Below are 14004 nucleotides of genomic sequence, written 5' to 3' on the forward strand. Positions count from 1 at the left end.
CCCCTGCTTGTGTTCCTGCTCTCGCTGTCTCTGTCTCTGTCAAATAAATAAATAAAATCTTAAAAAAAAAAAAAAACCCATGTTGAGCATCTTCCACAGGGCGACCGATGAACTTCACCAATGCTCTTGCACTAGTAGTCACCCAAGAACGGTCTTCCAAACAAATAAAACGCCAGTATAGAGGGGCTTTGGTTACTGATTATAAAATTCTCAGACCAGTGCTATGGCTTTCTTTGGCATTCACTTGTAAGGTTTCATGATGAGACCAGAGATTCTTTTAAAAGTTTAATCCAGAGGACTTTGGCAAACAGTTACATAAACAGTTAACAATTCAGTGTTCTGGCCAAGGTTGTGGTTAAGTTCCTGGGTGTTGGTGGTTGAGTTACAGTTCATCCTTAGCAACTATACTCATGTGTGATGTGTAGCCCTTTGATGCCCAGGTATTCTGAGAAATGGGACACAAATCAGAAACATTTGTGGTGTGAATGGTGGTTCATCAAAACATTGCTTCTCAGGGTGTAAGGAGGTGATGAGTGGTATAGTATAGTTTGAAATCTCACTGGGGATTCTCATACCTCACCTTCCTCTCTCTCCACAGGAGTTCTTGGCCAGGGACGCCGGAGTAGCTCAGTAGGTTAAACCTCCAACTCTTGGTTTTTGGCTCAGGTCATGAGATCGAGCCACATGTGGGGCTCCCCACTCAGTGGGGAGTCTGCTTTGAGATTCTCTCCCTTTCCCCCTCCCCCACACGCTTACTTGCTCGCTCTCTCTCAAATAAACAGATCTTCAGAAAAAGAAGTTCTTGGCCAAGTTCAGCCATCTAGCTATAAAATACTTTTTTAGGGGCGCCTGGGTGGCTCAGTCGTTGAGTGTCTGCCTTCGGCTCAGGTCATGATCCCAGGGTCCTGGGATCGAGTCCCATATGGGGCTCCCTGCTCGGCGGGAGGCCTGCTTCTCCCTCTCCCACTCTCCCTGCTTGTGTTCCCCCTCTTGCTGTCTCTCTCGCTGTTAAAAAATAAATAAAAAATCTTTAAAAAAAAAAATACTTTTTTAACTTGAATCATGGAAGATTTAAATGAAAACTTTAAAGAAACCTGAATTCTTCTTTCGAGCAAATCATTTAATTTCTCCCCTTTGTAAAAATGAAGATGTTAGGCCAATTTAGATATAAAAATTGAAATTCCATGTTGCTGTGAAGTTCCTTAGTTCTGTGAAACAGTTCGGAGTATTTCCTCAGTGGATTATTAGTTAATAGCATCACAGTGATATGTAAAGAATAGCTAGTATATTGAGAGATACAAGTGATACAGAATTTCAGGGTTATTTTCAGTTTAGTGCATTGCCACGTTATTTGTGCGATGAGCATGTATTTTTGTACATGTACATTAAAGTCTACTTTTATAATCAAAGGACTTAAGCTATTTCTGCTTAGGAAAACCAATCAGTTGAAAAAACAATCTAAAAACTGTAGTTGGTAGCAGAAAACAACCAGCTGCCGGTCAGCCGCTCTGCCGCTGTAATGATGACAACATACTGTGTTCCAGAATTCCAGTTCTAAGACTTTTTTTTTTTTTTTAAGATTTTATTTATTTATCTGACAGAGAGAGAGACAACGAGAGCAGGAACACAAGCAGGGAGAGTGGGAGAAGCAGAAGCAGTCTTCCCGCCGAGCAGGGAGCCCGATGTGGGACTCGATCCCAGGACCTTGGGATCATGACCTGAGCCGAAGGCAGACGCTTAATGACTGAGCCACCCAGGCGCCCCTCCAGTTCTAAGACTTTAAACATAAATATTCTATTATCATGTGGTGGTGTATATTTAGAATAAATGAGTTCGTATGACTTGAACCTTAAATTTCATAAATGATTTTTAATTCTATTTCTAAAAATTATATAAGCATAGTATTTTATTTTTAAAGCTGTATGTATTTGAGAGAGACACAGGACATGCACGACCTTGGGGAGGGGTAGAGTGAGAGCGAGAGTGGGAATCTCAAGCTGACTCCCCACGGAGCATGAAGCTGATGCAGGGCTTGATCCCAGGACCCTGAGGTCATGACCTGAGCAGAAACCAAGAGTCAGCCACTCAACTGACTGAGTCACCCAGGCACTGCCCCCCCCTCCCCCCGCATAGTATTTTTAAAAGCATAAGCAGTGAGGGCGCCTGGGTGGCTCAGTTCGTTAAGCGACTGCCTTCGGCTCAGGTCATGATCCTGGAGTCCCAGGATCGAGTCCCGCATCGGGCTCTCTGCTCGGCAGGGAGCCTGCTTCTCCCTCTGGCCCTCCCCCCTCTCATGTGCTCTCTGTCTCTCTCATTCTCTCTGTCTCAAATAAATAAAATCTTAAAAAAAAAAAAAAAAAAAAAAAAAGCATAAGCAGTGATGTATAATGTATAATCTTTTTTTTTTTTTTTGAGAGAGCGAGCGAGCAGTGGGGCGGGCAGAGGGAATGGGAGAGAATCTTAAGCAGCCGCCATGTTGAGCCTGGCGCCTGAAGAGGCTAGATCTCATGACCCCAAGATCATGACCTAAGCCAAAATCAGGAGTCGGATGCCCCAGGCACCCCTAACGTATAATCTTAAGAGAACTTATTTGCATCCCACCTTCCTCTTTCCATAAGCAACAAAAGAAAACAGGAGATTGTCATTCTTCACATCCCACCAGCTTCATTATCTTTGATGAAGAAACCCTGGATTTTATGTCTGCTAGAGTCATAAGTAGTCATTTTCTCAATTTTTAGGGAATATCCACCTATCACTTCAGATCAACAAAGACAACTCTACAAGAGAAATTTTGACACTGGCCTGCAGGAATACAAGAGCTTACAAGCAGAACTTGATGAGGTCAATAAAGAACTCTCTCGTCTGGATAAAGAATTGGATGACTATAGAGAAGAAAGTGAAGAGTACATGGTAAATTCAAACCTGATAATTATATATGATCTTATTCTAATCTATGAAGATCTAGTATCCTTTCTGTTAATGCTGATTCAGATTTTGCTAGCAATTCTCAAATTGATTTCATTGAAAAATAACTGAAATCCAGTCTTGGATGAAAGTCTTTCCAAATTGAAGAGTGTACTAATATAGTTAAGAAGTACAAAACAATAGGCTATGTACATATATCCCTTCCTATTTAAAAAAAACAAACTATTTTTCTATTTATAAACACAGTTCATTCTTTCTGTAAAATACTAACATTACAGAATCGGGTACAGAAAAATAAACTGCCTTAAATTCTATCACCTGGTTGTCACCAAGGTGTAACAGTTGTTAAAATATCCCCTTCATGCAAAAGTGCACCTAGACACACAACATCTTTGATAAGAAGTTATGTTTTATGACAGTATCGACTCATGGATATCTATTTTATACTTTGGGTTATAATCCAATACTAATTTATGGCTCAAATTGTTTTATATATGTATAATATGTAATATGTTAACTTATATATTTAATAATATATATATCACAAATACATATATTACTGTGTGTATATGTAAATATATTTATCATATAAATATACATATGCATATACATATATATTTAAGTTAGTTACTAGGGAGCTCAGACCAGTTTCATAATGGGCTGTAACCAGATGAGAGCTATGCTTTACAGAAGATCTCCAGTGTCAGCAAGGCACATGGACCAGCATGGGGACAGATGAGAGGCAGCAAAACAGATAGTTACCTGACTGTGTGACTGGAACGTAAGGAATAAGTCCTAGATTTCTCTTTACTGGCTTCCTTCAGGCCCTTTTGCTGACTGTAATAGTTGTACGAACCTAAAAACTTCATTATTTTAATTTCCTATATTTTTGGTGGTGTTGTAAGTTTTAGCTCCAAAATAGAACATCAAGAATGTTATTTTTGAGAGAGAAAATGTCCCACTAAACATATTCTATTGTGTTTCTCATTAATAGGCTGCTGCTGATGAGTACAATAGACTGAAGCAAGTTAAGGGCGTAAGTATCCCAGATTGTAAGATTCTTTCAGGAAGAAGTTTTCTGTTATGTGTTTTTTTTGTTTTTGTTTTTTAAAGATTTTATTTATTTATTTGAGACAGAATGAGAGAGAGGGAGAGAGAGCACATGAGAGGGAGGAGGGTCAGAGGGAGAAGCAGACTCCCTGCCGAGCAGGGAGCCCAATGTGGGGCTTGATCCCAGGACCCTGGGATCATGACCTGAGCCAAAGGCAGATACTTAACCGACTGAGCCACCCAGGTGCCCCTTTTCTACGTTTTTTTTTTTTATTTACCTCTGCTTTCCTAGCAGCTAACACAACTTGTTTTTATTTTGTTAAATTTACCTGGTTTATTTTTTTTCCTTTTTAGTCTGCAGATTACAAAAATAAGAGGAATTATTGCAAACAGTTGAAGAGCAAATTGTCATACATCAAGAAGATGGTCGGAGATTATGATAGACAGAAAACATAGAAGGTCTGCCACACGGTTTGAGAGATTAAGAAGTATTTGACATCTCTGCAATGTTGTCAAGAGGCAAAATGACTTTGGATTTTAACCCAGGAGGCCAAATCTTTGTGATCATTACAAAGTTTTGGTAGCTTTAATTCATCAGTATTGAAGCATTTTATAAATAGCTTTTGATAATCAACTGGGCTGAACACTCCAATTAAGGGTTCTGTGCTTTAAAATTCATCTATTGTATTAAGGACTGACTGACTACAGGTTGAGGTTTTTAAACCTTGAAGGAACATCCCACGGTGACCTGTGCTGTGAACTTGCACAGTCTTTTCTTAAAACATAAGTGAGCTCATTGGTTCCCATAGGTGATCTCGTCCATTCCTCCCAGAACTCTGCCTTCAGAACTGTTATTTATAACCAGTCCTTCTCAGGTAAGGAAACTTGGTCCCTGCAGTGAAGTCTCTGAAGGGAAAGTGCCTGTTTCCTGGCTTGCAGTTTTTGTTCAGTCTGTTTTGTGACTTGAGTCCATGAATAAAGTCCCTGGCCTTTTGTATGTTAGCTAACTATGGCTAGTGCATTCTACCAACCTCCCTATTGATTTTTTTTTCTGTGTATCGTGGTGTTAAAAGAGCTTTTTATTGTTTTATGAAATTATCCAGAGAATAAAGATCATGTAAAAATAAATTGTGAAACTTAAAGTTTGTAAATATATATTTACCTTTTAAGAATCAAAATTTAAACCTCCTAGTTAGAATTCTGTTGTGTATTCTAAAATACTTTGTAATCTTTTATGGTTTACATGCATTGTTTTGTTTTCTTTTTTTTAAACTAGGCTTTTTCATTATATCAGAGTATCTGATGATGTTGCTAATTCAGTTGTGACTTGAATTGTATCTTAAACAATGTTCAAGTTCTGTATATACTTTCTAAGGTATTAAGCCTGGTGTTGTCTTTCTTTCATATAGTTGTTTGACATCATTAGTGCTGTTAAGTTTGGAGTTTCATCTGTTAATGTTTTAAACTATTTTGGGTGCTGTGCTGATTACTAAATTTCCCAGTCTTTTGACTAGAAGGCTGATTTGTCTGGAAACAGAGGGCAATCCCACAAAACATCAAATTATTTCAGATGGTGCCCTCGGTTCATCACTTTTTGTAACTTAAATTTTTATTAGTAAATGAAATTAGCTGATAGTGGGCATATAGCTAGCCCAGTTGATTGTGATTATCCCCTTAGTTTAGAACTATTTTTGTGGGGCACCTGAGTGGCTCAGTTGGTTAAGCGACTGCCTTCAGCTCAGGTCATGATCCTGGAGTCCCGGGATCGAGTCCCGCATCGGGCTCCCTGCTCAGCAGGAAGTCTGCTTCTCCCTCTGACGCTCCCCCATCTCATGCTCGCTCGCTCTCTATCTCATTCTCTCTCTCAAATAAATAAATAAAATCTTTAAAAAAACAAAACAAAACTATTTTTGTGAAAATTTTTGAAGAATAATCTTTAAATAATCATTAGTATACCATTCAGACACTTAAGTATGTAATTCTTTATATACAAGTCTGAATCATTTTCCAAAGATACATCTTAAAATAATGTTTCTATTATAACATTGATTCATTTCTTCAAATTGAAGAAATTCTTAATTTTCCATGTGCTGTACATACTACAAAAGGTAAGAGTTAATAGTTTTCATACCTTTTGGTTTCACACCAAATGGTAAAGACTCTTGAGCAACTTAACTCATTTTTATGTATGCTAAAATTTAAATTTCTTTGTTCTTGGAAGTCAGTGTACTTAGATTATGAAGATGGCAAGGATGCCAGGGTTCTGACAAAACAAAACTATACAGCTGAACGAACAAAATCAAATAGCATGAATTTCCATTGTAAAATTGTGTCAGAAAATTGGACTTAAAAATAAAATACAAGAAAATAATTTCTCAAATGTGGTACTTAAAGACCACTTGGGATTAACCAGCTGGATGTAACTAAAGAACCACTTAGGTTGATTTCTAGTTTGGAAAACAAGAAGTTTAGATTAGATGTTGGAGGTCTCATTGGAAAACAAGACGTTTAGATTAGATGTTGGAGGTCTCATCCATCTCTGACCTGAGATTCTTATGTCTGCAGTCTGCCTTCTATTTTGAATGATTGTTCCAGAAATTCTGTTGTGAAAGCATGTGGTCCTGCTGATAAAGGTTAACTGCACACAGGAATGCCTTTACATAGGTGCTTCTGTATTCAAAGTAGATAAGATCAATATTTTAATTTCTCTGTATTTTGAAAAATTTAAAGAAAAATAGAAAACTATAAACACATATCCATCTGCCAGAAAGAACAGGTGTTAGTTTTGTTAAATATGCTTGTATTTTTTGAAATAAATTGAAGCCTATTGGTATTTATAGTAAAAGTTACATTGTATACACACATATATGAAATTATCATTTAGTCCTTATAACATTCCATTGACATGTAATCATTTCTCATTCTCATTTAACAGGTAAGAAAACTGATGATGTGGTAGATTAACTGGTCCTCTGTCGGACAGTAGCAAGTGATTAAATATGATTGGAATCTTGGTCTGTTGGAATATTAGGTTCTGGGCTCCCATTCTAGGTTGACTGTCACTAAATTCATGGGTAAGATGGGATTACTGTGTCTGGTGTTAATAAAATATATTTTTAGTGCATTTTAAGTACTTTTAATTGACGTAAAAGGCTTCGTATGAAATATCAGAAGTATCTGTAAAGACCTGAATAGGTGTGCGTGTGTAAAGAAGGGTACGAGCAGAGAGTTCTCCAGTCATGGCTCTGGGGACTTTGAGTTGAGGCTGTAAGAGTCCCTCACACAGAGACATGCTCCCTGCTTCATCACTGTGATAGAAGTATCTCCTCTGGACATCTCTGAAAGCTCAGCTGGAGGAATCAGGATTCAGACCCCGTCTCCTGGCAGCTTGTGGTTCTACATTAACTGTGTAACTTTTGTGGAAGGACAAATGACTTAGATGGACGGCTGTGTCATCCCTCCTCCTGTATTTCATACTGTTCACATGTCTTTTAATGGGAACAGTTTTCACAAAGAAAAATGCCCAAGTAACTTGGGTAGTTTATTTTTTTATTTTATTTTATGTTTTTTGTGAGAGAGAGCACAAGCAGGGGGAGCGGCAGGCAGAGCAGGTAGAGGGAGAAGCAGGCTCTCTGCCAAGCAAGGAGCCCAATGTGGGACTCCATCCCAGGACCCTGGGATCATGACCTGAGCTGAAGGCAGATGCTTAATCGACTGAGCCATCCAGGTGTCCCTAACTTGGGTAGTTTTTAGAAAGCACTGTTAAGTTAAAATAATGCCACTTTGCAGTTTGAGAAAAGCATGGAAACATAATTGATTTTGTTGGAGGGGATTGCAACCCAATGTAGGGGTCCCCCAAGATTTCTAGTTGCTGTCACAGGACCCTCTCGCTCTTCCCTGCTTGTGTCGTCCTGTTCTTGCTTTGCCTGCAGCAATTACTTGCTTTGTGACCTTGGACAAATTACTTAGCCTTCCTGCCCCTCAGTTTGCTTATTTGTGTAAGAACTATGTGTACCTGATATCATAGTTGTTATGAAGGTAGTTAATGTAGGACTTAGAACAACAGTCCTTGTCAGAATGTAATAAACATGGCCGGTTAAACCAATTTCCCAAAGCTGGAAGGTGAGACTTGAAACAAGTTTTTAAAAAACAAATTGTGTTTTAAGAGTGTATGTATCATCTCAATCCTTATTGGTCTGTGCTGGGTGCAGCGTTAGGGTATGAGTTTTTTTGAATTTTAGATAACTGCATTAGGCTTGGCACTGTGACTTAACAGATGATGAACAAGTGCTATAACATGTCAAAATAAGGATTATTCTATTCTGTTAAAAGCAGTTGTGGAGGTTTTTAATGAGTCTCTGTGTGAGAAAGTATCTTTACAGATACTTCCATCAAGTTCACCTCTCCCAGTCTCCAAAGTTGTGCATGCTGAATTTCAGCGTAATAACACTGGCTGAGCTCTTCATAAATTCATTAGCCCTGGGGGCTGTGTTCAGCTACCCATGGGCAAAGATCAGACTGTTACATTCTTCATAGCTGTCCCTTAGTTTTACTAGTTGAAACATAAGGCTAGGTTAGATCTATTTCTTCTCCCAATTTGTATACAATTAGAATGTTGTGTCAGCCACAGTTATGGCAAGGGATTACCATGGATTTATGCACGTTTTGTTTTGCCTTGGTACAACTCCTAGTTAAGATCCATAACTAAAATACATACAGAGGAGAGTAAACTTCACAGTTGTGAGTTTGAATGATCCAGCCTCCTCTCCACAAATATACTTTACTAGGGACTCCTGTCCTTTTTTTTTTTTCTTCATTCAAAAGAAAAGCCTTCCCTAGAGGTACCTGGCTGGCTCAGTCGGTTGAACATGGGACTCTTGATCTCAGGGTCATGAGTTTAAGCCCCACATTGGGTGTGGAGCATGCATAAAATAAAAATTAAAAAATTTTTAATTAAAAAAAAGGTCTTCCCAGACTGATGGATAGTGAACATATGCAAGATACATGCTTGGGGCTTGGGGTTGTGGCCAGTTGTCCCATAGGAATGCACCTGTCTTAGAACATCATGGCCAACCAGAACGGAGGAAAAGAAAAAGGAAAAAAGTGGAGTTTGTGAAAGGAAGGGAGGATAGAGGGAAAGTAGGAAGGGCAAGGAAAGAGTGTGAGTCCTGTGAAGAGTTAAAGATGTGGGGGAGGCAAAAACGAAAGGTGACTGGCACTGGGAAAGAATCAGCAATGCCGAATTCTCTCCTTTTTAAAGACAACACTGAAAATAATAAGGCCTTTGTCCTCTGGGGGGAAATAAAAGCTGGTAATGGAGTTGCCACTAGGTTGTGTGTAGGTGAAGGTATCGTTTGTGACTTGCTTGTTGGTCACCCAGCTAGTGTGGCAGAGCCTGGTTTTATTTATTTTTTAAAGATTTTATTTATTTATTTGACAGACACAGCGAGAGAGGGAACACAAGCAGGGGGAGTGGGAGAGGGAGAAGCAGGCTCCCCGCCTAGCAGGGAGCCCGATGCGGGGCTCGATCCCAGGACCCTGGGATCATGACCTGAGCCGAAGGCAGACGCTTAACAACTGAGCCACCCAGGCGCCCAGAGCCTGGTTTTAAATACAGGTCTTTTCTGGGGTGCCTGGGTGGCTCAGATGGTTAAGCGTCTGCCTTCGGCTCAGGTCATGATCCCAGGGTTCTGGGATCGAGTCCCGCATCGGGCTCCCTGCTAGGCGGGGAGCCTGCTTCTCCCTCTGCCTCTGCCTCTCTCTCTCTCTCTGACTTTCATGAATAAATAAATAAAATAAATAAATAAATAAATACAGGTCTTTTCTTTCCAGTATCATGCAGCATGGCTTGTGTTTATGTTTTTGAGGGGGCAGAACACAAGGGAAGATGTTGGTACCAACAAAGCAATATAGGCAACAGAGCGGGGCAGCGTATGCTGATGGGGAAATAAGCTCCAGTTCCTGCAGTTCCTTCCCACTGTTCCTCTCGTGGATGTAAGCTTTTTCTGATGCTCTGGCTGGACCTTGCATCTCTATTTCTCAGGTGTGGGAAATGCTTAATGTCGTCTAAAACAAAAAAAAAACCAACCTCCAAGTAGGTTAGTAAATGCATTATTTGTTGTCTTACTGAGGACTATCACCCAGGAAACAGTATTTCAGATTGCTCAGAACTGCTCTGAAACTTAGCTTCACAGGGGGTTATATACGCAAAAGCGGGAAGGGGTAGATGTGCTTGCAAGCAGTTCTCTAATTATGATTATGTGTCACAAGGTACAATCAGTTCCGTTGTAAAAATTCAGCTTCACTGATTTACACATAGACGTGTGAAAAATGCTTGGGTCATCTTAATACACTGTTTCTATCATATTTGTTAAAAAATATTGCCTGCAGACCTCTGCCTAACTGGTTTCCACTTCTTGTTTTTGGTTTCTGCTTGAGGTCACCTCAGACAGTCACAGAAGGCTGACATCTTTAGCCTATTTTAAGGCACTGCAGTTTTCATGCACACTACTATTTCCATATGTATTAGCAGGCATCTCAAACTTGTCCAAAACTGAACAGATCTTATCACCCCCCATTCTCTCAGAAATTGCAACTCTAACCTTTCAGTTGCTCAGCTGAGAACTTTTGGGTCATTGGATCTTTTTTCCTAACACACATCTGGTATCGACAAGATCTAGAATCCAACCCTTCTCACTAGCTGCACTGCCATACTATCCTCGACCGTCCTATCATTCCTCCAAAGTTACTAAAATGTTCAGAGCCCGCGGCCGATTTCAGCAGCTATCACTCAACCCGTTTTCTCATGCAGTCCCAGAAACACATGGATGGGTTTCCACCTCAGGGCCTTAGCCCTTGTGGTTCCCTTTGCCTCGGGAGGTCTTGCCCTACGTAGAAGTATGGTTAACTCCCTTCCTCATTCCGGTCATGGCTCAACTGTCAGTGAGGACTCCTCGGACTACACTATGTTAAGCTGGGACCATGTTCCCCTTCCATGCTTAATTTTTCTCTTTGCACTATCACCATTTGATACAGTATGTTTTTCTCGATAAATGTATTCATAGTAGAAGAATTCCCCGGGGTTGGGGGGGGGGTGGGCCGGGATTAGTTTTTTTTTTTTTTAAGATTTTTTAAATTTATTTTTTAGAGAGCGAGCAAGCGAGAAACAGCATGAGAGGGGAGAGGGTCAGAGGGAGAAGCAGGCTCCCCGCCGAGCGGGGAGCCCGATGCGGGACTCGATCCCAGGACCCCGGGATCATGACCCGAGCCGAAGGCAGACGCTTAACCATCTGAGCCACCCAGGCGCCCCCAGGGATTAGTTTTTAATTACTATTTACTCAGTGCTTAGAACCGTAAAAAGCAGGTGCCCAATAATACTTGTTGCATGAACAGGAGCAGCGGAGCAGTCCCAGGAAACTCTCGCACCGCAAGGTTCTGGCTTAGTTGCCGCTGCCGCAATCAGTCCTTCATGCCAACCTTATAGAAATAATACACAAAATTCAAGCTCCTAAGATCCCAGGTCGACGGCTACCCGGCTGAACAGAGATCACTTTTCCCGCACTTTTCCCGCCTTTTTGTGAATAACGGCTGAAAGCGGGGCAAGAGGCTCCTTCTCGCACCCTCTTCAGCTTCTGGGACGCCCGGCCCCCGAGCGCCCTGCTCCAGCGACCGACGCTCGCAGCCAGCGGAACGTTTGTGCGTCGCCGCCGCGCGCAGGGGAAGGACTTCCGCCGAGGCCTTGGAGCGGACTGGACGGAGCTTCCGGGTAGAGCGGCGTCCTACGGGACCGGTGAGTCCGTGGGTAGAGCTCCTCGCTGAGCGAAGGTGGGGACCGACCGTCTGGGGAGCACGGCAGCGAGGAGGGGCTTTCGCGGCGCGGCGGGGGGTGGGGGGCGGAGGCTGAAGGGGGCCGACCAGCCTCTTGTGCGTTGTGGTTGAGGGTGGGAGGGAGCGTGTGAAGGGGGAGGAGGGCAACTTCCGTCTCGTAGCTGCATAGAACCATCTAGGGCTGCAGTCCAGGGAATGGCTCTCCTTCCCTAAAGCAGAACGCGAGTTTTGGGAGTTGTGGTCTTGGGTTCGAGTTTGATTGCCTCCAGCTGTGTGACCTCGCGAGCGTTATCGGCCTTTTGAGCCTCGAGTTCCATGTATGAAAACAGGATAGTGATCACCCATGTCTAATAGCGCTGGGCAGGGTAAGGTGTGAATAAAACCTTCATAAATTGCGATGTTTGGTGCAGATCTCGTTTGTTTGCAGTAGCATTCTGAGCTCATGTGACAGGAATCACACCAACAGGCTGACGCTAGGCACAGTGGCTTTTCTGGAGTTGGAGTCTCAGGAAACGGATCAGCTTTTGGAGATACGGACCTAAGAGGTCACCAACTACATCTTTCTCGAGGATGCGTAACTTTCCTCTCTATTAATAACATGCATTATAAACTTCCAACTTCCCTTGGAACATCTGTAGTTATGGGAGCTTAATACCTCTGTCCTATCCCTGTAATTTCCCATTGCAGTCAGCTCTAATTAGGAGGTCCTTGGATGAAGTGAGCCAGAAGTGTTCCTCTGCAGTTTCTGCTCATCAGTTCTCACTGTGTTTCTGAACTTTAAGAAAGTTAAAATAATAAACTAAGAATAAAATAGCAGTGTAAATATTGATATGTTGGATGGCAGTAGTGACTTTGTAAGAATTTAAGTTTAAAAACATCAAGAACACTATGTAAGCTTTGATTTTTGTAATTCACAGTAAATACAGAAACTTTCATGGAGGATCAAAAAGTTCATTTAAGGGCGCCTGGGTGGCTCAGTTGGTTAAGCACCTGCCTTTGGCTCAGGTCACGATCCCAGGGTTCTGGGATCAAGCCCCACATCGGGCTCCCTGCTTGGCGGGAGGCCTGCTTCTCCCTCTCCCACTCCCCCTGCTTGTGTTCCTGCTCTCGCTGTCTCTGTCTCTGTCAAATAAATAAATAAAATCTTAAAAAAAAAAAAAAAGAATCATTTAAAAAAAAAAGTTCATTTAATCACCATATCCTCTTCCTGCACTCATCATTAAACTTACAAGCACCAGCACAGTGTGTTGAAATAACACAAATGTTAGAATTAAGTCACTTGTCATTACTTCAGGCAATCTACCGAAGTATATACTAAAGTAGATCACCAGATTTCCTGAAACAAATAGATTTCTTCCAATGCCAGGGAATGGTTTGTTAATTCAGTGAGAGATACAGAACTTTAGCAAATAATACCTGATTATAGCAGGTGCCACAGAAAGCAGTGATGCCATGAAAGCAGTCTCCAACTTGTTAGTAGAGTTTCATTCCAAAAGTCCATTTATAAGTCAGTTCTTCAGATTTTAAAATATATTTTTCTGTAGAAAATCATGATGTAGGTGGAGGGTAAGGTCTTGCTTATGGTCCTTATTACAGAAATTAATTTTTGCTCCTGTCAGTGATGGGATTTGTTTTGTCCTTAACGTCTTCTTGGCCCTTATGATTCCTTTGATCATATATGGAAGAAGGAAGCTGAAGGAAGTGAGAGCATAGGATGGGGAGGGAGATACCATTTGGGAGGATGGAAGTGTAGATGTGACTAAAATGTTTATTACTTGGCCCTGGTTAATAGATTTCCCCCGCCACCAGTTTTATCCCTGATTATTAAAGAAATACATGTTCATATGAAAAATACGAAAATACAGAAAGTAATAAAAAAAACCAGTCACCCTTCATCTAGATGAAACTGTGTTGTATTGAATTACTGAACATTTCCTTTTTCTTTTTTTAATAGTTGAGATCATAATATACATTTAATATTGTGTCCTTTTTTGAGTTATGAGCTATTAGCATTTACCATTTATAAATAATAATTTTCATTTTAAAACTCATGATTGTGATGGGACACCTAGCTGGCTCAGTCAGTAGAGCATGTGACTCTTGGTCTCCGGGTTGCGAGTTTGAGCCCCACTTTGAGCATAGAGCTTACTTAAAAAAAAATTTTTTTTAAAGATTTTATTTTTATTTATTTGACAGAGAGAG

General features: G+C 41.0%; 2 protein-coding genes across 14 annotated transcripts in view; both read left to right on the plus strand.

The window, feature by feature from the left end:
- Window positions 1-5103, plus strand: part of OCLN (occludin) — a 52172-nt gene extending 47069 nt beyond the window's left edge. For all 5 annotated transcript variants that reach the window (XM_045896142.2, XM_045896149.2, XM_064596211.1 and 2 more), the window contains 3 exons: window positions 2739-2910; window positions 3920-3961; window positions 4330-5103. In XM_045896142.2, coding sequence (XP_045752098.1) covers window positions 2739-2910; window positions 3920-3961; window positions 4330-4431 — 316 coding nt within the window. In that variant the 3' untranslated portion in view covers window positions 4432-5103. The remainder of the gene's footprint in view (window positions 1-2738; window positions 2911-3919; window positions 3962-4329) is intronic.
- Window positions 5104-11646: 6543 nt separating this feature from the next.
- The window catches only part of GTF2H2 (general transcription factor IIH subunit 2), a 38711-nt gene continuing 36353 nt past the window's right edge, over window positions 11647-14004 (plus strand). For 4 of the 9 annotated variants that reach the window (XR_010413092.1, XR_010413093.1, XR_010413091.1 and 1 more), the window contains exon 1: window positions 11651-11764. The gene's annotated coding sequence lies outside the window, so the exon portion shown is untranslated. Of the gene's footprint in view, window positions 11800-14004 lie in introns of all 9 variants that reach the window. The other 5 variants (XR_010413094.1, XM_064596213.1, XM_064596215.1 and 2 more) reach the window with 4 other exon arrangements.

Source organism: Mirounga angustirostris, unplaced genomic scaffold, assembly GCF_029215605.1.
Source record: "Mirounga angustirostris isolate CCGP_5_RB_7025 unplaced genomic scaffold, mMirAng1.0.hap1 SCAF_7, whole genome shotgun sequence".
Classification (NCBI taxonomy): domain Eukaryota; kingdom Metazoa; phylum Chordata; class Mammalia; order Carnivora; family Phocidae; genus Mirounga; species Mirounga angustirostris.